Source organism: Candida tropicalis (assembly GCF_000006335.3).
Source record: "Candida tropicalis MYA-3404 genomic scaffold supercont3.4, whole genome shotgun sequence".
NCBI lineage: Eukaryota > Fungi > Ascomycota > Pichiomycetes > Serinales > Debaryomycetaceae > Candida > Candida tropicalis.
In genome coordinates, this window is record NW_003020056.1 from 945,948 (window position 1) to 971,354 (window position 25,407).

General features: G+C 32.2%; 13 protein-coding genes across 13 annotated transcripts; 9 read left to right on the forward strand and 4 right to left on the reverse strand. All coding sequences in view use genetic code 12, as the record gives it.

Annotated features, from left to right (window-relative positions):
* Nucleotides 1-1,049: 1,049 nt before the first annotated feature.
* Nucleotides 1,050-4,031, forward strand: CTRG_03430 (uncharacterized protein; the record flags this gene model as incomplete). The annotated part of the gene is made up of 1 exon (XM_002549087.1): nt 1,050-4,031. The coding sequence occupies one exon, from the start codon at nt 1,050-1,052 to the stop codon at nt 4,029-4,031; it is 2,982 nt and encodes a 993-aa protein (XP_002549133.1).
* Nucleotides 4,032-4,372: 341 nt separating this feature from the next.
* On the forward strand, nt 4,373-5,248 carry CTRG_03431 (uncharacterized protein; the record flags this gene model as incomplete). The annotated part of the gene is made up of 1 exon (XM_002549088.1): nt 4,373-5,248. The coding sequence occupies one exon, from the start codon at nt 4,373-4,375 to the stop codon at nt 5,246-5,248; it is 876 nt and encodes a 291-aa protein (XP_002549134.1).
* A 392-nt stretch (nt 5,249-5,640) lies between these two features.
* Nucleotides 5,641-8,184, forward strand: ARG5,6 (bifunctional acetylglutamate kinase/N-acetyl-gamma-glutamyl-phosphate reductase; the record flags this gene model as incomplete). The annotated part of the gene is made up of 1 exon (XM_002549089.1): nt 5,641-8,184. One exon carries the CDS (start codon nt 5,641-5,643, stop codon nt 8,182-8,184), a length of 2,544 nt encoding a protein of 847 aa, XP_002549135.1.
* A 114-nt stretch (nt 8,185-8,298) lies between these two features.
* On the reverse strand, nt 8,299-10,482 carry BUL4 (Bul4p; the record flags this gene model as incomplete). The annotated part of the gene is made up of 1 exon (XM_002549090.1): nt 8,299-10,482. One exon carries the CDS (start codon nt 10,480-10,482, stop codon nt 8,299-8,301), a length of 2,184 nt encoding a protein of 727 aa, XP_002549136.1.
* Nucleotides 10,483-11,383: 901 nt separating this feature from the next.
* CTRG_03434 (uncharacterized protein) lies at nt 11,384-12,718 on the forward strand (the record flags this gene model as incomplete). The annotated part of the gene is made up of 1 exon (XM_002549091.1): nt 11,384-12,718. One exon carries the CDS (start codon nt 11,384-11,386, stop codon nt 12,716-12,718), a length of 1,335 nt encoding a protein of 444 aa, XP_002549137.1.
* Nucleotides 12,719-12,766: 48 nt separating this feature from the next.
* MSO1 (Mso1p) lies at nt 12,767-13,285 on the reverse strand (the record flags this gene model as incomplete). The annotated part of the gene is made up of 1 exon (XM_002549092.1): nt 12,767-13,285. The coding sequence occupies one exon, from the start codon at nt 13,283-13,285 to the stop codon at nt 12,767-12,769; it is 519 nt and encodes a 172-aa protein (XP_002549138.1).
* A 907-nt stretch (nt 13,286-14,192) lies between these two features.
* Nucleotides 14,193-14,699, forward strand: CTRG_03436 (uncharacterized protein; the record flags this gene model as incomplete). The annotated part of the gene is made up of 1 exon (XM_002549093.1): nt 14,193-14,699. One exon carries the CDS (start codon nt 14,193-14,195, stop codon nt 14,697-14,699), a length of 507 nt encoding a protein of 168 aa, XP_002549139.1.
* A 98-nt stretch (nt 14,700-14,797) lies between these two features.
* CTRG_03437 (uncharacterized protein) lies at nt 14,798-15,286 on the reverse strand (the record flags this gene model as incomplete). Its single annotated transcript, XM_002549094.1, has 1 exon — nt 14,798-15,286. The coding sequence occupies one exon, from the start codon at nt 15,284-15,286 to the stop codon at nt 14,798-14,800; it is 489 nt and encodes a 162-aa protein (XP_002549140.1).
* Nucleotides 15,287-15,675: 389 nt separating this feature from the next.
* ZCF30 (Zcf30p) lies at nt 15,676-18,183 on the forward strand (the record flags this gene model as incomplete). Its single annotated transcript, XM_002549095.1, has 1 exon — nt 15,676-18,183. One exon carries the CDS (start codon nt 15,676-15,678, stop codon nt 18,181-18,183), a length of 2,508 nt encoding a protein of 835 aa, XP_002549141.1.
* A 93-nt stretch (nt 18,184-18,276) lies between these two features.
* CTRG_03439 (uncharacterized protein) lies at nt 18,277-20,493 on the reverse strand (the record flags this gene model as incomplete). The annotated part of the gene is made up of 1 exon (XM_002549096.1): nt 18,277-20,493. One exon carries the CDS (start codon nt 20,491-20,493, stop codon nt 18,277-18,279), a length of 2,217 nt encoding a protein of 738 aa, XP_002549142.1.
* A 245-nt stretch (nt 20,494-20,738) lies between these two features.
* CTRG_03440 (uncharacterized protein) lies at nt 20,739-21,275 on the forward strand (the record flags this gene model as incomplete). Its single annotated transcript, XM_002549097.1, has 1 exon — nt 20,739-21,275. One exon carries the CDS (start codon nt 20,739-20,741, stop codon nt 21,273-21,275), a length of 537 nt encoding a protein of 178 aa, XP_002549143.1.
* Nucleotides 21,276-21,699: 424 nt separating this feature from the next.
* Nucleotides 21,700-23,691, forward strand: PXA2 (ATP-binding cassette long-chain fatty acid transporter; the record flags this gene model as incomplete). The annotated part of the gene is made up of 1 exon (XM_002549098.1): nt 21,700-23,691. One exon carries the CDS (start codon nt 21,700-21,702, stop codon nt 23,689-23,691), a length of 1,992 nt encoding a protein of 663 aa, XP_002549144.1.
* Nucleotides 23,692-23,947: 256 nt separating this feature from the next.
* Nucleotides 23,948-25,273, forward strand: CTRG_03442 (uncharacterized protein; the record flags this gene model as incomplete). The annotated part of the gene is made up of 1 exon (XM_002549099.1): nt 23,948-25,273. The coding sequence occupies one exon, from the start codon at nt 23,948-23,950 to the stop codon at nt 25,271-25,273; it is 1,326 nt and encodes a 441-aa protein (XP_002549145.1).
* Nucleotides 25,274-25,407: the final 134 nt, after the last annotated feature.

Below are 25,407 nucleotides of genomic sequence, written 5' to 3' on the forward strand. Positions count from 1 at the left end.
TTGATTTTTCGGGACGATAGTTACATGTAATCAAGTGTTTAGATTTGTTTTATCGATATACCTAATTACCAATGATTAACAACGGGAATCGCACGATACCATAATGCTTGTTGAGCCAATCATAGGTGACTAGCTATTGGTCGTGCATCAACCGTTTCCTAATGTTAAAATTCTAGAGATAAAGTGATTGCTTTCTCAAATACACACACACCGCCTCCTCTCCTATATATCACAAATAAGTTGCTTACAGAAACTAACTTATGATACTCTCTTGTTAGAAAAGTGCAAAAAATGAATATCGAGGTAGTATGATGTTTTATCTTGTAATTGCTGACAATAGAAACTCTATTAATAATAAGCTCACTTTAACCAGCATAACAAACATTAAACCAAAAATAGATATAGAGGAGGGAGGAAAGAGGGAGAATGGTTATGTAATAATTTCCCTTTGTTGTAATATTAAACTGGTTGGATGGATATTGCTTGTCGTTTCCCATTATGTCATTGCTTTTAACTTTAGCAATGAGGAATAGAAATTTAAGGAGCTGGCTCTATCATAGTGTAAATATGAAACTTAGTTGGGTTTCCACAATCGCCTAAACTTGTAGCAACCCGCATTATTTCCAAAATATGCCGAAAACGAAATTCTCCACAAAAAGCACATCTCCCATCTATCAGTAGCTAGGTTAACTGTGCATTCTGCTATAACTACATCATACTTTGTTGTATCAGGTGCTTAGTTATCGTCTCATTTCACCTTACCATCACAACCTTAACCACGCTTAAAATAAGAAATCAAATAAAAGAATAAAAAAAGAAAAAGGAAAACTTTCTAACCGGTTATATCCACAAAAACATAAAATTACCTCAATTAAGATCCCCCCCTATCAATTTCTTTCCTTTCCCTTTGTTCTCTCCCTTGACTATCCCCAGGTTTCATTTCTCTTTTTTTTGATAGTCATATTTCGATTATTATTAATTCTTTTTTTTTTTTATTACTTTCTTTTTTTTTTGGTTATCTATATTTTTTTTTTTGGTTGGTGATAACTATGACAACACAAAGACAAGTCTCAAACGAACCCAATCAGGGCAGGAAAACTAAAATGGCTACAAGTCATAATAGAAATATGAATAATGATACAAATGATAGTCAATCCACACCACCACCATCACCACCACCATCATGTCAAAATCCCTCTACAACGTTTGTTCCACAGAATGAACAACATGCAACAGCTGTGTCGTCTTCATCTTCATCGTCATCGTCAAATCCACTACCTTGCGAGGAGATAAAGAGAAATACCCCGATGACAAATGAACCACACATTACCAATTTGAGAGTATCTGAAAGTGTTACTAGTGATACATTAACAGAGTCCCGGTCACAAGGTGTACAATTATCATATTATCGATCGTTATCGGCAACACCTCCGAATGTCTCCGTACAAAAACGACAAAAGTTAAACCGATTAGGAGAGTCCGGAAGTAATGCCGGATTTAATTCAAATTTCCAACTACCTAATGATATACTCAAGAATCTTACACCAGTGATGAAATCAACTCCAAGAGATAAACTAGCGCCTAATCAACGTAAACAAGAGTTGTTGCAAAAAATTAGACTAAAATTACTGGAGAAATCAAGCAGAATATCGAAGAAAATAATTGAACTACAAAGAAAACGACAACTAACCCAGAAGTACAAATCCAAAAAGTTGAATGACGAATTGGATCAAGCTAATATGAGAAGAAATCAGTATTTAAACATGGTGAGACAACGTGCAGCAAGATTTTATAAAGAAGTTCAAATTAGCGAAACAAGTAGTAAAAGTTTTACCTTGCAACCATCACCACCAGCCACAACAACAATAACAACAACCACAGCAGATAAAACTACAACTCATGTATGTTTACCACATGACTTTAATGAAGAGTTGATAAAACCAGTACAAAAATTGGCTGCCAGATTTCTATATTACAAGTATTTGAAAATAATTAGGAAATCCCAATTTCTTGATAACTTCCAAGCAATGTCATTCAATCAAATTCTACAATTTTCCAATAGTAATAGTGAAATAAGAACAGGAATTGCCTTTATTCTAAAATATCTCCAAGTTCCTCATTTAATGGGTCAAGAATACAAATCATTTTTTTATTGCTTTATTATGATTGTTGAATTTAATGATTGCATGAATTATGACAAACATAAAACTGCCTCTAGCAGCCATCACCATCACCACCACCATCACAATCACCATAAAACAAGTAGTCACAATAATTATCATCCAGGATTTAATGTCAACACTAGTGCTGAAGATGAAAAGGATATGTTTTATAATAATTGTATTTGGTTGATGGTTTATAAGTATGGAAATTACGTCATAAATGAGTTCAAGAAAACTGTCCAAATTACCAGTTTTCAAGTATCATCGAGTTTCCTAAAATATTGGCATGAATACAATTTTGTATTCAAGGTTTTCAAATGGAACCATTATAAGAATCTCAAGTGTTTACTAATGGATTCAATAAATATTGTAAATAAGCAAATCAAAGCTTTGAATCATTTGAATGACGATAGTGTGATTAATGATTTGGGAGATCAGCACAAGAAATTGAATGAAGAATTATTATTATTGAACCGATATCAATTGGAAGAATTGAAAACTTTTAATAGTAGTACTGAAGTTGAGTCATTTGTTAGCTCATTCAATTCCTATGTCAATGATGCTTATTTTGCAAGTCCAAGAATTTCACGGGAACCATATATCCAGAATAAACCCACATTTATTTGTTATAACAATATTAAATTTTATATTCCTAATGTTTTTCCCGTTATGAATTGGCGAAGGTATTGGTTTCATAAGTTTTTGCAACTTGAAATAAATAGAAATAATAATGACTATAAATTTCCCACTAGGATCAAAAGTGGTCATTTTTATAACTTACCAGAAGGGTATATCGGGGAACAAGAGGTTGATATCAATGAGATACAAAATATTGATTTCAAATCAATTCCTATCAAAGATACTTATACAAATTTACTAAACTATTTCTTGGATTTTACTGGATCCTACTACGAAATTAGAGAGGAAGAAATTATAGTGACGGATGAATCTGATTTGTCCTTTTTGAAAAGCATGCTGCATCTAGTACAAAGACACGAGTTGGTTAGCGGGTCTGTCAACTACAACAACATTTTACTTCAACTTATAGAGAAAAGCATTTCAGATTTGAATTCTCCGTTTTATAATGAATCAATTGGAGAATTAGGTAAATTCATATATAAATTGTACATTAAGAAATGCCAATTCACCAATACTGGTTTCAATCAATTCCGTAAATTTGAAAACTTGTTTATTTTATTGAATAACTGTCAAAATTTTTCCAATTTGAAATTTAATATTTATACATTTAATCCAAGCTTGATTTTCCCTCAATTTTATCAATCCGTTGTTGTTAAGAATCATGAATTAAATTTAAATCAAAGCAAGTCAATAATATCTTCGAGTCTCAAAACATCAATTGGTCGAGTAATCACTCCCAGTTACAGTTCGTCCAGCTGCAAATTTTATACTGATGTTCTTTTGGAAGAGATCATATCTGGGGACATCACCATTCACGAACTCAGTCTGGTTTATGTATCGGATCTTCAAGAATATCATAGAAAATTACATCAATTTGTTGATATTAATTGCTTGGGAGTTATGTATGAATATTTTCAAGGTGAAAAACTAGCCAATGTTCATTTATTTTACCAAAACTTGAATAATCATCACGAATATATCAACAATTTGCCATTCATAACATATTATAATAACAATAAAGATCGAATTAAAAATGTGCTACTTGATAAAGTAAAGACAATTTTGATTGATCGAGATGAAATTCAAGCTTGTAGTATATTTAAATATTATCAAGTTGAAATGATTGAATTAATGAATGAGATTTTAAATTATCTTGCATTTATTTATAAAGTATATAATCCTATTTTAAATTGGATTTATTTTGAATTAGGAAAAGAAGATGAACATTAATTTATGAACTTTTTTTTTATAGACCACTTTATATGTATATACAATTTTTGATCCAAGTAACGAACGTAGACTGACATTAAAGAAGAATATGATTGGTTTGATCTAAAAGTTGCAAATTCAACTCAGGAATAAATGAAATTCGCGTTCGTCCCAATTGGGAAATATCCGATCCCCCAATCTTTGAACCAACTCCACTTTCTATTGAGCTAATTATTATTTTTTTTTTTTTTTGGAATTCCCCCGTTTTCAGTCTACATTATATAAATGTGAATAGATACGCAACTATATGATTGATATGTAAATTTATTCCTTTTTCTTTACTTCAATAAATAATCCATATTATGGCACCAACAGCATCCACAACAACTAAAACCTCTTCTAAAGGATATAAATTTGGTGAAAGAGGAAGTCATCATATAGTTCTTGGAGGAGATGGCACCCATCCATATAGTTATCCAAAATTTACTACTAAACAAGAAGAACGTAAATTTATTCTTGAACATACTGCATGTACATTTCGAGTATTTGCATCACGAGGATATTCCGAAGGAGAAGCAGGACATTGTTCAGTAAGAGATCCAATTGATAAAGATACTTTTTGGATAAATCCATTAGGTTTACATTTTGCTTTAATTAGAGCTGAAGATTTAGTTCATGTTGACGAATCAGGTAATATATTACCTGATGGAAATCAAGCACCTATAAATGCTGCAGGTTTTGCTATTCATAGTTCATTGCATAAAGCAAGACCAGATGTAAATGCAGCTTGTCATACACATTCAATCTATGGTAGAGCTTATAGTTCATTTGGTAAACCTTTGGAAATGATTAATCAAGATGCCTGTATTTTTTATAATAACCAAGCAGTTTATAAAAATTTTGGTGGTGTTGCTTTAGAAAAAGATGAAGGTAAAGCAATTGCTGAAGCTGCTGGTGATGCAAGAGCAGTGATTTTACAAAATCATGGCTTATTAACTATGGGTAAAACTATTGATGAAGCAGCTTATTTGTTTACTTTAATGGAAAATACTTGTCATGCTCAATTGTTGGCTGATGCTGCTGAATCTAAAGATAAACCAATACAAATAATCCCTGATGATGAAGCTGAGTATAGTGCTTATGTTACTAATGATCCTGATACTTTATATGCTAGTTTTCAACCAGAGTATATGTTGCAAGAAAGATTAACCAAAGGTGACTTTAAATTCCAAGATTGATCTCCATCTGGTGATATTTTAGTCGTTGATCAAGATTGTGTATTTCATAATTGAAATGAATTTTTCTTTGATCGAATGTTATATGACTCATTATTTTGTACTACCGACACGCCCTGTGTCACGTGTAAGTTACTGATTTCACATCGCGGTTAACTCAAAAAAAAATTACTCTTTTTGAACGAAAGAAAAATTTTTTTTTTCCTTTCTTAATACATAAGATATAATCAATTACATTAATTTCCCCCTAATCTCAACAAATAAAAATTTGAAGAAAAAAAATTTTTTTCACTTTTCGTTTACTTTTTTTTTCACTTTTTTCTTTAAGTTATTATTCGTTTTTCTTTATTCCATTCTGTCTTTGATTTGTGGTCTTGAATATTTGTATTATTATCATGATTAGACAAGTCAATAAGAAAGCTCTTGCAAATAACCTTCTCAAGAGATTATCTGCCGTTGGTGCAGCCACAACTGCTGGTTTTAGTATCACTAAACATTCATATCCTACAAGTACTACTGCTGTTTCAAATCCAAGTTATTCAAGAAACATTCGTTTCTACTCCACTAAATCTACTGTTATCCAATTATTAAACAATATTGGTTCCAAACGTGAAGTTGAACAATACTTGAAGTACTTCACTTCTGTTTCTCAACAACAGTTTGCTGTCATTAAAGTTGGTGGTGCTATTATTACTCAACAATTGAATGAATTGGCTTCTTGTTTAGCTTTCTTATACCATGTTGGTTTATACCCAATTGTTTTACACGGTACTGGTCCACAAATCAACGAATTGTTGGAAAATGAAGGCGTTGAACCTGAATATATCGATGGGATTAGAATAACAAATCCAAAAACCATGGAAGTTGTCCGTAAATGTTTCTTGGAACAAAACTTGCGTTTGGTTACAGCATTAGAAAAAATTGGTGTTCATGCTCGTCCAATCACTGCGGGGGTTTTCGAGGCTGAATATTTAGATCAAGATAAATATCAATTAGTTGGTAAAATCACCAATGTTAACAAATCTCCTATTGAAGCTGCGATTAATAGTGGGTATTTGCCAATTTTGACTTCTTTGGCTGAAACTCCTCTGGGTCAATTATTAAATGTTAATGCTGATGTTGCTGCTGGTGAATTGGCTCGTCAATTTGAACCTTTGAAAATCGTTTACTTGAATGAAAAAGGTGGTATTGTTAATGGTAACACCGGAGAAATCATCTCTGTTATTAACTTGGATGAAGAATATGACGACTTGTTGAAAGAAAGTTGGGTTAAATATGGTACTAAATTGAAGATCAAGGAAATCCATGATTTGTTACAACACTTGCCAAGATCTTCTTCTGTTGCTATTATTGATGTTGATGATTTACAAAAAGAATTGTTCACTGATTCAGGTGCTGGTACTTTAATCAGAAGAGGTTACAGATTAATCAACAGAAACTCATTGAGAGAATTTGGAAACCCAGATTTGTTAAGAAATGCCTTGTTGAGAGATCCAGAAATCAAATCTGGTAAATTGTCTGTTGCTTCATACTTGAAATTCTTGGACTCTGTTGAATTTAAAAGTTATGGTGATGAACCATTGGAAGTCTTGGCTATTGTTATCAAACAAGATGAAAAAGTTCCTAAATTGGATAAATTCTTGTCTTCCAAGACTGGTTGGTTGAATAATGTTACTGACAATATCTTCAATGCTATCAAGAAGGATTACACTCAATTATGTTGGGTTGTTAGCGAAAACGATGATAACTTACCATGGTACTTTTCTAAATCTGACGGTTCTTTTGCTAAGAATGGTCAAATCTTATTCTGGTACGGTTTAAATATCGATGAAGCCGGTGATTTGATCAAACAATTTGATTCTGACGCAATTGGTTCTTCTTTATCTTCTGGTAAAGAATCTGGTGTTTTCACTTCTCCGCAACAAAAACGTGGTTTACATTCCAAAACTAATCTTCCATTAACTAAAGGTACTACTACTGATAAAAAGAAAGTTGCTTTGATTGGTGCTAGAGGTTACACTGGTCAAAACTTGGTTAAATTGATTGATGACCATCCATATCTTGAAATTTCCCATGCTTCTTCTCGTGAGTTTGAAGGTCAAAAATTGCCAGGTTACAACAAAGACAATGTGATATATTCTAATTTACAAGTTGAAGATATTAAAGACTTAGAAGAAAACGGTGAAGTTGATGTTTGGATCATGGCCTTACCAAATGGTGTTTCCAAACCATTTGTTGAAACTATTGATTCTGCTAAAAACTCTAAATCTACCATTGTTGATTTGTCTGCTGATTACCGTTTTGATACTACTGGAACTTGGGCTTATGGTTTACCTGAATTGAATGATAGAAAGAAAATTGCCCAATCCAGACGTATTTCCAACCCAGGTTGTTATGCCACTGGTTCTCAAGTTGCTTTGGCTCCACTTAGAGAATTTATCAATGGTACCCCAACTGTTTTCGGTGTTAGTGGTTATTCTGGTGCTGGTACTAAACCAAGTCCAAAAAATGATGTTACATTATTGGAAAATAACATGATTCCATATTCACTTACAGATCATATTCATGAACGTGAAATTTCTAAACATTGTACACCAGTTTCTTTTGTTCCACATGTTGGTGCTTGGTTCCAAGGTATTTCACTTACTATTAATGTACCAATTTCTCAAGGTTTAACATCAAGAGACATTAGACATTTATATCAAGATTATTATTCTGCTGAAGAATTGGTTAAAATCAGTGGTGATATTCCATTAGTTAAATCAATTGCTGGTAAAAATTGGATTGATGTTGGTGGATTTGCTGTTAATAGTGCCGGTGATAGAGTTGTTATTGTTGCAACCATTGATAATTTATTAAAAGGTGCTGCTACTCAAGCTTTACAAAATATTAACTTGACTCAAGGTTTTAGTGAATATGAAGGTATCACCACTGCTTAATCTAGTAGTCTACATATTTAGATGATAAACTTACATATATATATATATATATTATTGTGTCTGATGCAATTTGAATTTTAATTTGATTTCCCCGTTTATGTTATTGATAATATACTATGGTTTCTTTTGAATATTTACTGGCACTCTTATATGCGCAACATCACCATTAAACAAGGTAATATTGAACTTGATATGATATAATCTACTCATATAACAAGTTTGAAAATCAGGTAAGAAATTAAACCTATTATACGATTTAAGTGAAGCAGGTAAAGTATGTAAATTTTTGAAAGATAATGATTCTAAATTAACCCCAACCATAATTGATGTATTTAGGTTCCCATTTCCAATATCTTTCCATTTCATTGTATTTTTGTTTAAAGTTTCATCATTAATTTTCATATTACATATATATAAATCATTTGTTTTATATTGCAATTGAACAATTGATTTAATATCTTCAACTAATTGTTTCTCAACTTGAAAATTTTGTTTCCCTAAAACTCCTAGAAGTTGATATAATTCCAATGAATATTCTTTAAAAGGTTTAATGAAATTTTGTTTTATTGGATCTTCCGAAATATTCTGTTCATATATTAAGTCATGATTGAATTCTATTGGAATACGATGTTTTGGTGATTTGATTGTAAGTATAACAAATTGTGCAGTTATGGATTTAATTAAATGATGCGTTATATGATTATGGTTATGATTATGATTGGAAGTTCCTGATATGTATGTTAAATCCAATGGGATTTGAAGATTCCAAGTTTTTGATAGGTTATCAATTGATAATGATTCACGATATTTTTCAGGTGGAATATATGATATTGAATAAACTGTTTTTGGAGTTGATATCTTAAATGCACCCAAGTTTTTGTATCCACCTGTTAGGTTCTTCTTGATTACTGGTAAAACAGATTGATAATTTGGTTCAAGATTTATACTTCTGTTAGTTCTTGCTTTATAAAGTTGTCTTAATTTTTGTAATTCAAGTTCTGAATCAGTAAAATATTTGGTCATATCTATGTTACTATCATATTCGAGTCCTTCTATTGATTGAACTAATTCAATGCCAATATCTATTTTCTCTTTGATTCTCAGTATTAGATTGTTCAATATAACTCTGTTTTCTAATAATTTCATTGATCTTTCATCTTCAGTTGGGATATATGAATCGTTTACAAGTCGAATACAACTGGTTAATTCTTTAAATACAATAAACTGATCCTTGGTAGAATCTAGTGATTCTTTTGTGGCTCTAGATAATTCAATGGTTCCAAACTTTTCCTCTAGTTTAAGTTTCCTGGCAATAAATCTAGCAGATATTCCATAATAATTACTTGTGTCTGGTAATGAAAAATCATCAAATGATTCATCAAGTTCAATTGTAGAACTGATATTCTTCCAATTTGATTTACCAATTGTTGGAGGCAATCCAATATGCCTACTCAATCCATGTGAATTACATTCTGAATCTAGTAAACAATTAGGTATTTTAAAAGTAAAAAACCTCTTGTACTTTCTATTGGGTAAAAGTAATCTTTTGTTTCCTAATGAAACATAATAACCATCTCTTGGATCAAATCTTTGAGGACATACATGCACATTGTCACTTTCAGAAGCTAACCTATTAATAGTCGCTTCTGTCCAACTAGTTGAAAATTCAAAAATATCTAAAAACTTGTGTAATTTTACTGGTGTCGTATTCTCATGATTTTTTGAATCTGTAATCATAAAAATACCTTCAAAATGGACAATAAACATTTCATATTGTATTGTAACTTTTGATGTATTTTCAATTGTGATATAACCATTAATTGTATCTCCTCGTTTGTATTCGTGTATGGATGGATCAACATATTCTGGTTTTTTATTGATCTCGCCAATGTCTTTGGTGAAATAAATCTCTAGTTTGACGATATCAGAAATCTTACTCTCGGAGTTCACAATTCGTGGAAGACGATGAATATTATCAAGTAGTGAATCTTCAGTATGAGGTTCATTATTCTCATATAAATTCTCATATGACCCCGGAGTGTTGATTCCGGGTGATGCTGTGGCATATTCACTTGAAGGGCTTACTAGTTGTGATAATGATGATTGAGGGGATACTAAATGATCAAAATTTAAAGTATGCCCTGGCCAATTTCTTGTATAACTTGGAGGTTCACGATCTTGATTCTGTATTTGTACTGCAGTATTCATATTTAGACCCACAGTTGAAGTGTACATCATGTACGACGGTAGGATCGCTCCGATGGTATCCTCTGTTGAATGATAACTCTGTGAATGCATGTTCAAACTTTGTCATAGAATTTGATACTAAAGCACTATTAAAAACAAGAAAACCAAAAATAAAATTAAAGTGCAAATGTGGTTAGGTTATACACCAATGAAAAAAAAATTCTTCAACCGGTTTTATAATCTTACCCCTAAAATGACTCAAGTTAAAATACACAGATCCGTATTTCCGACGAAAGGATGCGACTGTCCGATCTATTGAAGGGCATGGGTTTATTCAACTTTTGTGTAATACAGCCGTTATTTCTCTTTCTCCTAGATTCTTAAACAATCTACTCGCTTAATGTTCAGTCCAGTTTATGGAAGTTAGATGCGTGATAAGATAATGTATCCTACATTGAAAAAGGTGGGGATAACAAGAAAGTTAAAGTCATATTAGTATAGTGTTTGATGATTTTTCAAAGTGCAATAGTGCATAGGTCGGGGGTAACCACGGTTATCTGAAACCACGTAAAGCAAGGCATGTAAAATGGGATCCATTCAGATATAAGTCCCGTTTTTACCGTAATTGTCTTACTTAATGGAATGATAGGTGTGACGCTCTCCGTTACCGGATTTCCTGTTTGATCCGTAAGGTTCTTCACAACGGACTTCCACATATCATTGTTAAACTTGATTCCTTTTAAGGCCACTGTCTTTCCAATACTTTTGGAAATACGATAGAATCACTATCAACTATCCCTGTGATTTCCATTTCTTAGTATGAGTCCCGTTGGTAGTGTTGGTAATATCAGATCTAACAAAAAATTCGCGTACACACGACTTATTAGTAGAGAAGAAGAAGAAGAAAAAAAAAAGAAAAATCTGTTCCCTTGTTCAAAATATTTGATCCATTATCTATCTATCCCCCTCCTGGACTTTATCAACACACAACACCACCACACATTCAATACTTATGCTAGTACCACCAGAAAATTTTGGAATAGTTGAAACAGGTATTTATAGAAGTACCAAATTAGAAAGTGAGAATTTTCCGTTCCTACAAACTTTGGATCTAAAATCAATTATCATTCTAGATACAGAGAAACCACCACGATCATTGAGTAATTTTCTTGAAAATAATCCAAGTCTTCAATTTTTTAATCTTGGTGGATTGAAGATATCCAATCATCAACATACTGGTATCACATCAAAAGTAGATCAAGAAGATATTGATCGGGATGTTGAGTTGAGAATTAATAATTTTTCATTCAATACTCCGAAAACTTTTGCTAGTACGATATCATTGACACGTAAAGATCAATGGATGCTAATTGAAAAGAATATTGTATTGAAAACTTTTGAAATTATGTTTAATAAAAAGAACTATCCAATGCTTGTGATTGATAGTTCAGCTACTTTGATTGGAATATTACGAAAAATTCAAAAATGGAACTTCAATTCTATCTTGAATGAATATAGAATTTATTCAGGAATGTCAACGAAAAACAATTATTATGCTGAAACTTTCCTTGAATTGGTACAAGTGGAATTGATACCTTATGAGCATCAAAGTAGAAGCAGACGAAATTCACGGGGTAATACTAATATGTATCTGAGAACGAATTCTATTGATCTAGAGAATGGAGAGATTTCAGAAGCCAGTGATGCTAATACTTTGGATGAAGACTATGAAGCAGTAGCCGATGATGATGAGGATGATGATTTTTACGACGATTTAGATGATGATTTGCTTTCGGCATCTCCACAAATCCCAGCGAATTTATTAAAATTAGTTGAACAAGGAAATAATAATAGTAATAACAATTCAAGAGATCAAAGAAAAAGATTAAATTCTATGGATGGGAAAAGAAGTTCGTTTCATAGAACTAACAGTTTCCATAATTCGCCATCTATGAGTGGCGAACATTTCTTGAGTATGAGAGTTAACAATTCCAATCATAACAGACGAAGATCATCTACACATGAAAACAGTTTCAATATGTACAAGAATATGAAATTTAGAAATACTAATACCAAATCTCCTTCTGCTTCTGCTTCAGGTATTGGAGAAGCTACTAGTACGTCACCAATTTTGAGAAGAAGATTATCCTTATCAAGAAGTAACAGTCATGTTGAATTCAATACTTTGGTTGATTTTAAATACTATCATAACCTTCAAAAGTACCCTAAAACCTTTCAAAATGTTAGTGTTTTGAAGATTAAATTACCCGCAGAGTACAAGTTGCCAGAATGGTTTATTGCTGGTCGAAACCTTTGGGAACGAGAGTACCAAAGATTGAATAGCTAGTAATAATATATGTATATATTGTCATTATATAGTAATTCATTTACATCTCTAGCGATTAGAGTTCCATGTATTAGCAGTTCTGTATCCTTGTCCAGGTACAGTCTGTTGACGTGATTTATTGTATAAATCTTGTAAACGACTTGACGACCGCTGATAACCAGCACTTGGTCTCTCGGGACTAGGTGTTTCTTGTTGTTGTTGTTGCTGTTGCTGTTGATATTGTTGTTGTTGTTGTCTTGCTGAATAGCTATTATTGTAAGAGTTGTCATGGCGTACTGGTTGGAATTTAGATTGTGAATAATCTTGTTGTTGCTGTTGATATTGATTACCATAACCTTGTTGTAGTTGTTGCTGACTTTGGAAAGTTTTAACACCTAACCAATCTGGATATGGTAAACCTTTAGAATCATAGTATTTAACAAATGCATTATGTATCAATGTGTCATCTGCAGAAGACCCGTCTTTCTCTGAATATGCACCTCCTGATATGGATAAGTTTGCTAATTTGCTACTATAATTCTCCTTTATCTTAGAAAAGAATCCTCCTCCAGCACTTGAATGTTGCATTATTATTAGTGATTATGTTTTGTTGATTCTATAAGAAAAATGAAAATATTAAAAAAAAAGAAACAAATTCCCAAATATCTTGTTGTATCCAATGAACAGAAAGATTATGGTATCTAGAATGTAATTAATGTTAGTATTTTTTATAGAGGTGAGGTTTTTTTACTTCTTTTATTGATTGTTCATTTATTTTGTTCGTTTGTCATTATGGGAATTTTAAGGACAGACTTCCTAATTTGGAAAGACGGTTACATCATCGCGTGTATTTACTGGGTTGTCAGTTGAGGATACAATAGAATTTTAAGAACCAATATGCACATGGTCAACATCACACAGACACACCGTTATGTTTATTTTTAGCATATATCACTATTCAACACTATCAATTATCACCATTATTTATCTAATCATTTGGAATCACTCTATTCGGGCGGGAATGTTGGATTGTTGTAAGGTTTTGAATCGATCAACTGCCACGAGACAACCGAGCTGTTCATTTTCCCTTACACTAAAATTGTCTCGTTTCGCGCAATAAATACTGGCGGGGCGATAATCAAAATTTATTTTAGGCTATCTGTTACACACAACAAACACAGAAAAAAAAAAAAAGAAAGTAGAACCCTATCAATACTAATCAAACAGATTTTAGTATCCTTTTTATTTATATATATATATATTATCAGAGATCTTACAACTTATTCTTGATCAAATGATATTTATACTAGACTTGGTAGCTGAGAGATCTGTGCTAAGGGAATCATTAAAAGGTATGTGTTTTTTTTTTTATCGTTACAGGAGTTTGCGATTCGAAGGTTATGATTTGTACTAACTTCTATATTCAATAGGAATCATATGGACCATATTTTTTAATCGATTGTTTGGACCCATAACACCAGTTACGAATGAGTTTATGAATGTTACATATCCACTGGCAAGCAATCTACCAGATTTGGATTCATTGATTGATGAAAAGATTAACAAGTTGATACATAGTTTGAAAGAACCACCTAACCGCGGCAAGATTGAGATCCAATTTTTAGGCAAAAGCAACACCAGTAGTGGTAACAAGAATAATAACAAAAAGAAATCTGGATGGTTCAGTAATAGTACTTATATTGAAAAAGAAGAATTGAAAACTTGGGAAGTGTGGCGTATAGAAATTGAAGTGTTGCCACTAGATCAAACCAATAAGAATATTAACACGTCAATTCGAAGCTTTGAAGGTAATATGGGGAAAATATATGATATAATTGACAAGTATAAAGAACATATTCCCCCTATAACGTCCCTTGATAGTGCTCCATTCCCTTATAGGATACTTATACCAAGTTTAAGCGGCAGCACTTCAGACCAAAGTACACAAACACTTGAAGGTGAAGAAGGTTGGGGGACGTACATCAAGAAGATACTAGATTAATAGGAATGATCAAAAGAATATATTTAAATTTTTAAGTATATCGTTTTCAGTTCTGTAAATAGTTTTTATATATATATTACATATAATATTAAAGTAATTTACAAGTTTGCAGATATCATGCCTTCTTCTCCTCTAACTAAAATACATTCATCTTCATGAACAACTTTATCAAATTCACCAATCTTTTCTGCCAATTCCAAAACCGTTTGGTCATAACTTCCTGGTTGAAACCACAATCCTTTGATAACTTTGTCATAACCTTCAATTTTACTAATTTCTTCTAAAGTTTTAGCAGTAATAGCAGGTGGAGTTAAGAACGAAATGCTCAACCCATCAGCTTGTGAAGTTTTATAAGACAAAATATCTTTATGATTTTCAATTGCATTAATGATTTGGGTAACATTGGAGACAACTTCTTTACCTAAAATCTCTTGTTCTTTAGGATTGATTGGAATAACTGGCAAATCGTGCAAAATGTACCAATTTAAAATTTTGTAACCAAACTTTGAAGGATTGTTACTGGCACCAGCAACAGCATATTGTCTACTGGAACTAAAGAATGATATGATCTTGGATTTCATCGACATCTGGTTGGGTTAATCTACTTGTTTAAAAGTGAACTAAGTTAGAAAAGAAAAAAGAAAAAGGAAGTATCCAAATAAAAAAAAGTAAAAAAAAAATTATTCAAGATAGTTCCTCTGTGGTTGGTAGATGTTCTTGTGATAAAAAGAATGGGGTATGAATGTTTGATCTAAAAGAATTTAAAAACTGTGGATTACGTAATCACTGACTCGGTACCCGAGTGGAAATAAGAAGAAAAGAAAAAAAAAACAGGAACAGAGAAAAACTGAAGATCAATAAAATATGGGTGAAATCGGAAAGAAACTACAAGGTTGATTTTAAAAACAAATACAAAATAGACATATTGGATATATATATATATAATTACATAAAGACTGACATTTTTAAAAGGAAAATGGCACCAAAAGAAGAGAGGAAAGATAAAAGAACCAAACCTTGTTGTAATTGTAAAAGATCAAAAGTGAAATGTGTCTACACAAACAGTTTACCATGTCAGCGATGTATTAAAACAGGTCAAGGGGAAACATGTCAGTTTGTTGCCAAATTACCATCCTTGAAATTTCCATCATTAGTTTCAAGTAAAGATATTTTACATCTACCGTCAACATCAGCTACGGTGTCATCATCATCATCAGCACCACCACCACCAACAACGACAACAACTACCTCGTTTTCTTCGTCTTCTCCATTGCATAATCCAGTACCATTACCAACACGAGGGTTGAACATTACAATCCCACAACTAATACCAGCAAATACAATGCTAAATCACACTCCAAATCATAATCATAATCATAATCAATCTATTCCTAATCATCATCCACATGCATCACAAGTGCATTTCAATTCACAAACAAGCCCGCCTAATTTGCATACTTCTTCAGACCCAGGGTGGAAATCACTGATTGAACAAAGATTAAGTACATTTGATAACAAAATTGATAGTTTGGTAGAGTTATTAAAGATTAACCAACAAGTCATGATGAATAACCAACTTCAGTTTATGCAACAACAACAACAGCAGCAGCAGCAACATCATCATCAACAACAACAGCAGCAACAACACTATGCCCATGAATCAGTATATTCCACTGTAAATGGCCATAGTATAAGCTACCCATCTTCTAGATCATATTCTCCAGAAAGTCGTCCTGATTCGCATGAGAGTATTAGTGAATACGTTAAGCCAAAACGTCCTGGTGAATCTGAACCTCCATCTAAAACTAAAAAGAGAAAGTCAAACAATGACGCAAGTCCTTATCTGTTTGATTTTCGTGATGGTTTCTTAAGCAAACTGGAAGCTCATGAATTATTCCAATTTTTTGATGCCAATATTTCCCAACAATTATTTGGATTTGAAATATCAAAATTTAATGTCGAAGAAATATGGGATAATTGTCCGATTTTAGTATGTGCTATTAGTACTATTGCATCTATACACCATCCAACATTATCATCTAAATCCAATCAATTGAAAACGTGTTTGCATAACTTGTGTGGAACAATACTATTAGAACGACCAAAAAGTGAAAAAGATGCTTATAATACCATCGTTGCTTTGATATTATGCAGTTTCTGGTTGACTGACTCACAGATGTTTACTGGGTTAGCGTTGCAGTTAGCTAAAGAGTATGGATTAAATCGTCCAAATCTGAAAAACAAGGACAAATTGAAATTATGGTACTTATTGTATGTCCTTGATGGCCAACAAAGTTTAACATTCAATAGACAACCATTGTTAAATTCACAGGAATATTCATTGAAACATAGTAAAGAGTTGTTACTCGAAGATAAAAACAGTAAATTGTTTGAGAATAAAAAGAAGGAATTGTTTTTGAATGACAAACAAGAAACTACAGTTATGTTGCCAAATGATGAAGAAATTTCAAAATTAGTAGCCAAGCAAAGATTCACAGATATGAGATTGGTTTCCCAAGTTGAATATAATCAAGCATTAAATGAAGCATTTAAGGGGAATGCATGGGATTTATTATCACCATCTTCATTTGGTATGCCTTCAAAGTCTAATTTGGAATTAGATAAATGGATGGTCTCTTGGACAGTTTTATTATCACCGGGAAATTTTGGAGCTGTTTGGTCTACAAAGTCAACTTTAATTTATTATAATTTTGCTAAAATGCATATCAATTCCACAGCAGTTAGAAAATTGACCATTGATCCAAATAGAGGTAAATTTCCTAAATGGGAGTCGACTCCTACAACTACAAATACCACCCCGGCAAGGACGTTCACAAGTAAACAAATAACACCAGATACAGAAGACTCTGAAGACTCCTCTGAAGATGAATATGACGATGACGATTTTATATCAAATAAAGAATTAGTATCTCCCGATGAAGCAGTAATTAATGCTAATATTGCTTTGAATGCAGCTCATACTGTTTTGAATTTAGTTATTAATGATAAAGATATCTTGGATAATTTGAAATATGTTCCTGTCCATATTCATATAATGTTGTATTATGCTGCTTTGTTATTGATTAATCCACCTTCTAAATCCAACAATCAAACTATTGAAATTGATGAGTTTAAGTATTATGATAAATTGTTGGATAATTTAAAAGTTATTCATGTTTTACAACGTAAGATTTATATGAATTTACCTATTGATGCAAAATTTGGAAACAGATTGATTAAAAATTTACAAGATGTAACAATGGATAAACTTAAAGAGATTCAATTATTTGTTGATGCATTGTCTGATGCACAAGAAGAAAAATTAGAACTTGGTAAGAAAATAAGTGCCTTATTGGACTCAAATGATAATAAATTTGAAGAAATTGTGGATTATGATATCAATAGTGATGGAAGTAGTAAAAGTGGTACACCATTACCCGAGAAAATATCTGCCTGGCCTGGTTCTAATCATGGTCATCCATAAAGAAGTTGAAAAAAAAAAAAAGAATCATAAAGCTTCGTTTATTTATAGATCTGTAATATATATGTGTATATATAATCTAACTTGATATTATAATTATAGAATAAATGGCATTGATAATAAATCACGGGCATCTGATCTTTCAGAAGGTTCTAATATAAACATTTTCTGCAAAAATTGAAGCAATTTCTGTTTTTGAGTTGATGTCAAATGAACTTTATTTAATTCCATTTGTGTTTCTAGTGTTTTTGAAGAAACCTTAAATTGTTTCTTGAAGGATGTAGTACTTGAATCATTACAATATTGTTGCAAATTGTGTAAATTCAATTTCCCGGTATGATCAAATATCTTGTAAAGTAAAGATTTCTTATATTTTTTATTCAGCACCAATGAAGTAGTTGTTGGGGTACTGGTTATAGCATCATTCAAAGCCAACAGAACTTGGTTATTCTTCCTTGTCAATTTTTGTCTCATTCTCAAAATTGTGGTTGGTTTCGGAGGTCCAAATAATTCCACTATGTAGCCCACTTGTTCGAATTCATTCTTACCTGGTAAAAGTGGATATCCAGTAAACATTTCGACAAGTAGACATCCTAATGACCAAATGTCTATCTTTTGATCATACGTAGCGCCAAATAACACTTCCGGTGCACGATAAAATCTTGATTGAATATACTGGAAACTAGTCTCATTGGTAAAACAAGATGAACCAAAATCTATAATCTTGACAATGAAATCAGACGAGTTTGGTGATGACGGAAGTTTAAGCATAACATTCTCAGGTTTTATATCACAATGGATAATATTGCAACTATGAATAGCTTGTAAACCTAACAATAATTGCTGAGCAATACTCTGAATCACACTGTATCCTAATCCTTTAAAGTTTGTCAACTCAAGCAAGGAATACATATTTATGGATAATAATTCTGAAATTATGCACATATGACTTCTGAAACTGAAATGATCGACTATGGTGATAAATCTAAACTTTTCTGGATCATATCTATCATTCAATGTTTTTAACATCTTGATTTCATTTATCGATTGCTGAAGCGATCCATTAACTTTGTTATTTATGATTTTGACCGCCACCAAAGTTGATGACTTGTGATCTTTTGCTTGGATAACGTTCCCAAAAGAGCCGGTTCCTAGGTTTGATTGTATTTCGTATCTATAGTTAACGTGGTCCTTGGGTATGATAATATAATTACCGTTTTCATCATCAAATCCAAAATTAGTTCCATGATTACTAATGTTTATATTTCGAAGATTGTCTTCCGGCAAATAATATACTTCTTTGGTTCGTATTATCTCTCCACGCTCATACTCATTTAACTTATCCAAAGGAAGATCTTCAACATCATACGGTAGATTAAATTGATGCTCTCTAGAAAGTGCATCAGAAAATAGATTAGGACATTTGGAGAACACAATTTGATACAACTGTTGTAATGAATCTATTTTAAAATGATAGTTTATCTTTGGAGATGATGATTGTTGTTTGGGTTGTTTTGGTGCAGGCAACTTCGTGGTTGAGGGGCTCGAATATAATCTATCAAATACATTTGGTAGTGGTTGTGTGACATGTCTTCGAGGTTTAGATGGAGAGTCATCGATTACCATGTTATCATCTTTATCATAATCTATAAATCTCACGGGAGATGGCTCCAAAGAATCAAGTTTCCCTTTATCGTCGTCACTGTCGGTATTACTGTGGAATTGAGATATATTTGGAGATGTGTTACTATGCCTTGAGCTATGTCTCTTGGTTCTTTGTGACAATTGACGTGCATATTCTAAACGTTTCTTTGTGGATGATGACGTGGTTGTTGGTGACTTGCTAAGAATCCGAGTACTTGTATTGGCAGGTGTGATGGCTTGCTTTTTTTGTAGGGATGAAGTTGTATCTCTCATAAATGAAAATTGATACTCCTGTTTCAGTGAGGAATTATCTGACATCGGACAACTTAGCACACGTTCTCTCGCAGGAGTATTGAAACCGTTGGTACTACTAAATGATGAATCTCTTGATCGTGAAACTCTTGTATTGCCACTCATAAGTCTATTTGGTGTCGTAGGGGTTTTTACAAGATTGGGAGTTTTGAGAACACGAATGTTTCCTGTTCCACTGTTGCCAATTGATTCCGAATAAGATATCGTACTTCCAGGGTTCTGAGGAGGATACAAATGCTGAGGGTATAACAATTTCTTTCTTTTGGTTGGAGATAGTTTCTTATCAAGATTCATTCTATGATTTAGTTCGATCTGTGAGAATTTATTCTCAAATAATGCAATGTTTTCATTTGACATAATGAAAGTACGAAATTAATAGCTCGTTTGCCAAATAGAAAAATATCTCTAGTCCTCTAGGGAAAGATTGAGCTATTAAAGATTCAAAATCGTGATGGCGGCGTACTGAAATAATACAGCAAAATTGAGGTCTTTAATTCACACACTGATTGGGTTCTCGTGGTAGCAGTAACTAGTTGTATAAAAAAGAATGGTAATGGTGATTCAGGTTGTATCAAAACACGTATGTTAAAGTTTGTTTTTAAATGAAACTAAAAAAGAAGAAAGTGTGCGAAGAAGTAAAAAAAAAAAAAAGAAATGAAATTTCATGTCAGTTCTCCTTTTCTCCTGGCAACTTATCTAACTATCAATATATCCATACAATTGAACCAGATATCCTTATAAAGAAATACATCTTTCCGTTTCCCATCATGAGTGTTTCCGATCCATCTAATTATTCTTCAAGACAAGTATTACTTTTGGCCCAACTTCTACATTCCAGTAGCATAAGTTCATTAAAAAAACTCAAAGCAACAAATGAAAACAAATTACAATCGATAATCCAACAGTGGAAACTGCATAAGATTAACGGACTTGATGGTGCTACATTGAATAATACAGATACAACAATCAAACTCAATACCAACAACCAACTTATTGAATTGTATGGGAAATTGTTGCGTAAATATGAAGCAAGCAATACCGAAGAGCTAGCTGATGCTGCTTATTTTAAAAGAATTGAAGAACTAGAAGACATCATAAACAAAGATAAACAACTGTTTACAAATATACTACAGAAGTGATGAGTGCATTCATCTCTTGAATGTATAAAAATTGAATGTCTTGGATATTGTTGTAGAAATCAAATTTGATCTCTGGTACACGCTCTTTTAATTTTTTTTTTTTCTGTGATTTTTAGACACATTTGCACACAAAAGTTAATTGTATGTGTAATGTAACCGATAATGAATTTAGTGCAAAGTGTGGGGAGGGAGGGAAAACCAAAATCTCACGCTCATTCATTTTTTTCCCTCCCCCCTCCTGTTTATACCAAGTTTTCCGTCCTCCCGTCATTGAGAATTCAAAGACAAACAGAACGAAAGAAGGAAAGAAAGAAAGAGCAAAATAAAAAACAAGCATTGATTTCACTTTTCACATTTTATTTACATTTTGAATTATCATTTTTTGATTCCTTGATTATTATTTTTTTTTTTTTGAAACATCAGAATGTCTGTGGAGAATGCAAAACTACAGAGGAATTCATTGGCTGTTCTGCTTTTGAAGATCTATAAGTCCAACAGATCATTGTTGTTGAACACGTCATATATTATATTAATTATTGCTGCTTTCACAGGGGCAACTAACACCGGTAGAGGAACATCTTCAAGAACAACTAAACTAGATGCTGTTGATGAACAAGCACTTAAAAAGAAACACCCAAAACTTTCTAGAGAATCGTTTCAAAGATTAAGAAAAGCAATTTTGCCTTCGTTTTTAGATAAAACAATGGTGTACTTTCTTGCGAATTTATCATTATTGGTAGTAAGAGCATTATTGACTCTTCGGGTTGCAACACTTGATGGTCAGTTGGTGGGAGCGTTGGTTTCTAGAAGATTGAAAGTGTTTGCTAAATATTTATTATATTGGATGCTTCTTGGTATTCCTGCTTCATTGACAAATGCCTTGTTGGACTGGACAAAACTGAACTTGAGTAAGAGTATTAGAACCAATTTGAATAATAATATCATGGAAGAATATTTACCAGACAACTTAGATCCAAATTATTACTCGTTAATACATTTGACGGATAACAAGATCAAGGACCCAAATCAAAGAATTACGACTGATACTGCTCGTTTAAGTGATGCATTAGCTAGTTTACCGGGACACATATTGAAACCAACGTTGGATATGGTTTTGTGTGCCCAGCAATTAAGTAAGAGTGGTGTTGGTAATGGTGAAGGTACCTTAGCATTGGGAATTTTGGCCCATTTTTCAACAATGATTATTCGTTTTTTCTCACCACCATTTGCAAAATTGGCAGCTGAAAGAGCGAATCTTGAAGGGAAATTACGTGCAGCACATTCCAAAATTGTTGCCAATAATGAAGAGATTGCATTTTTAGGTGGTCATGATCGTGAATTGGATCACATCGATCATTGTTATTACACATTGGAACGTTTCTCTAAAGGTGAATATTGGAAGAGAGCAATCCATGAAATCACACAAACTTTTATTGTGAAATATTTCTGGGGTGTTGCTGGTTTGGTATTATGTTCAGCACCCGTGTTTCTTACGAAATACTTGGGTGAACCAGAGGACAAGAACGCTGCTGGGAACTTTATTACAAATAGAAGATTATTGATGAGTGCTTCAGATTCATTAGATCGTTTAATTTATTCTAGAAGATATTTACTACAAATTGTGGGTCATGCCACTAGAGTTTCTGATTTCTTGGATACCTTACATGGAGTTGAACAAAGGAAGAAAAGAATCACGTCTAATGTTCAGTTGGATAATAATGAAATTACCTTTGATCATGTTCGATTAATGACTCCAACTGAGGTGACATTGATTGAAGATTTGAACTTTTCCATTAAGCCAGGTGATCATTTATTAATTGTTGGTCCAAATGGTTCTGGTAAGTCGTCGTTGTTTAGAATGTTGGGAGGATTATGGCCAGTTAGATTTGGTACCATTAGAATTCCAAACACTGAAAATATGTTCTACTTGCCACAAAAGGCATATCTTGTGGAAGGGTCGTTTAGAGAGCAAATCATTTACCCACACAACTTGTGTCAGCAAAAGAAAACTGATGAAGAATTAAAGGAAATTTTGAAGGTTTTGAAATTGGAAGATTATTCACTGCAGTTGGATGAAGTAAAGAAATGGACCGAAGAGTTGTCAATTGGTGCACAACAGAGATTGGCTATGGCCAGATTATATTATCATGAACCTAAATTTGCCGTTTTGGATGAATGTACATCTGCTGTTTCACCAGATATGGAACAACTTATGTATCAACATGCACAAGGTTTGGGTATTACACTTTTATCGGTCGCCCATAGACCTGCATTGTGGCATTTCCATAAGTATTTATTGGAATTTGACGGTCAAGGTGGTTATTATTTCGGTACATTGGATGAAAAACATAAAATGAAACTTGAAGAAGAAGAAAGACTCAAGAAAGAGAATGAAAAGAAAAGCGTCGTTAAATAAGTAGGTTTGTCAAATGATAAATAAATATTCACTACAATTGGTGTATAAGAGACCGTGAGCTGATTTTGTGAATAAGTCTTGTTATGCCATATCAATATAGAGGATACTTTTGATACTGATGATTGCGAGTCTCTTTTTGTTCAATTTTTGTTTTCTTACAACAAACAGGATTTCATTTTTGCTTCACTTTTTTTTTTCTCAATCATAATTTTGCAACATTATTTGATCAGATAAACCAATACCTAGTCAGTTAACAATGCAATTCAAAGATGGGGGAATAGATCAGAGATATAAAGAAAGAATGGAACAAAAAGCCAATTTCAAGGCTGCCAATTCTTTTGGATCAACAATTATGAATTCGTGTGCATCAAATCAATTTAAATCAATTAATGCAAAATTTAAAGAAGTTTCTTCAACTTTGGATCCAAATTCTGCATCAATATCAAATAGTTTCAGTCAGAAATCTTCATCCCAACAACAGCAGCATCAACATCAACAACAACAATGGTTTCAATCTGTGTCTGAATTATTGGGAATCAATGTTGATACAATTCAATCAGATCAAGATAATTTTGATACCATAACGGAATTAATCAAGGACTTGAAAAATAACCTTACAGAACAACAAAAAGTCAACTCTAGATTGAACAAAGAGAATAATGAATTAAAAGAAAATAACAAAAACTTAGAAGGAGCTATTTTCAGTCTTCGTAAATGGGGAACAGAAAGAGATGAGGAAATGGAAAGAATGTTGAATACTATATCACAATGTGATCATGATATGGCAATTCATGAACAAGATGCAATTAGTAAAAAAAATGAACTTGAAAAACAAATATATGGATTAAAAACTGAAATTTTCAAATTTAAAGAAACTGAAGTTTGTTTAAAAGAAGAGATTGAAAATTTGAAAAAACTTGAACCTGAATTGGAAAATTCAAAATTAAAAATTGAAGAATTAAATAAGGATATTAAAGTATTGGAAAATAAAAATTTAAATTTAAAGAAAATTGCAAGAGAAAGAGAATTAAAATGTGAAAAATTAGGATCTCAATTATCTTCAACAAGATCGAAATATTCAAATAAATTAAGATCAATTGGTATAGAAACTGGGAAAACTATTGATTCATTATTGGTTGAATTAAAATTAGTTAAAGGAATTAATGAAAAACTTTTAAATAATTCAATCCCATCACCAGAAGAAGTAAATGATCTTCAAACAAAATCATTTGATGAATTGTATAATTATTTTGCTAAAGAAACACCACAACATTATGTTCAAAAAGTATATGAAAATAGATATTTATCGTCATTACTAGCTTTAAAACAAACTACTGATTCAAATGAAATTCATCATACTACTATTGAATCATTATTAAAATTAATTTGTTCATATTTTGATAAATTTCCATCATTGACTCATGAACATGTAGTATATTTCCGTACTTTGGTTAATGAATTTCATAAAAGAAAAATGTTAAAAAATGCAGATATTGATTTCATCAAGAAAATTTTGAATACATATGATCAGATGATGGAAGTAGCTACGGATGAATCTATGCTAGACTGTGTTGCTTCTTAGAGAATACTTAATGTGCTGTTGAGTTATACTTTGTTTTTGTGTGTAGGCACATTTCTTTCTCCGTATATATATATATGCAGATCCTCTTAAAATAGGTTATATAATAAATATAAAATTTCACAAAATCAAGGAAA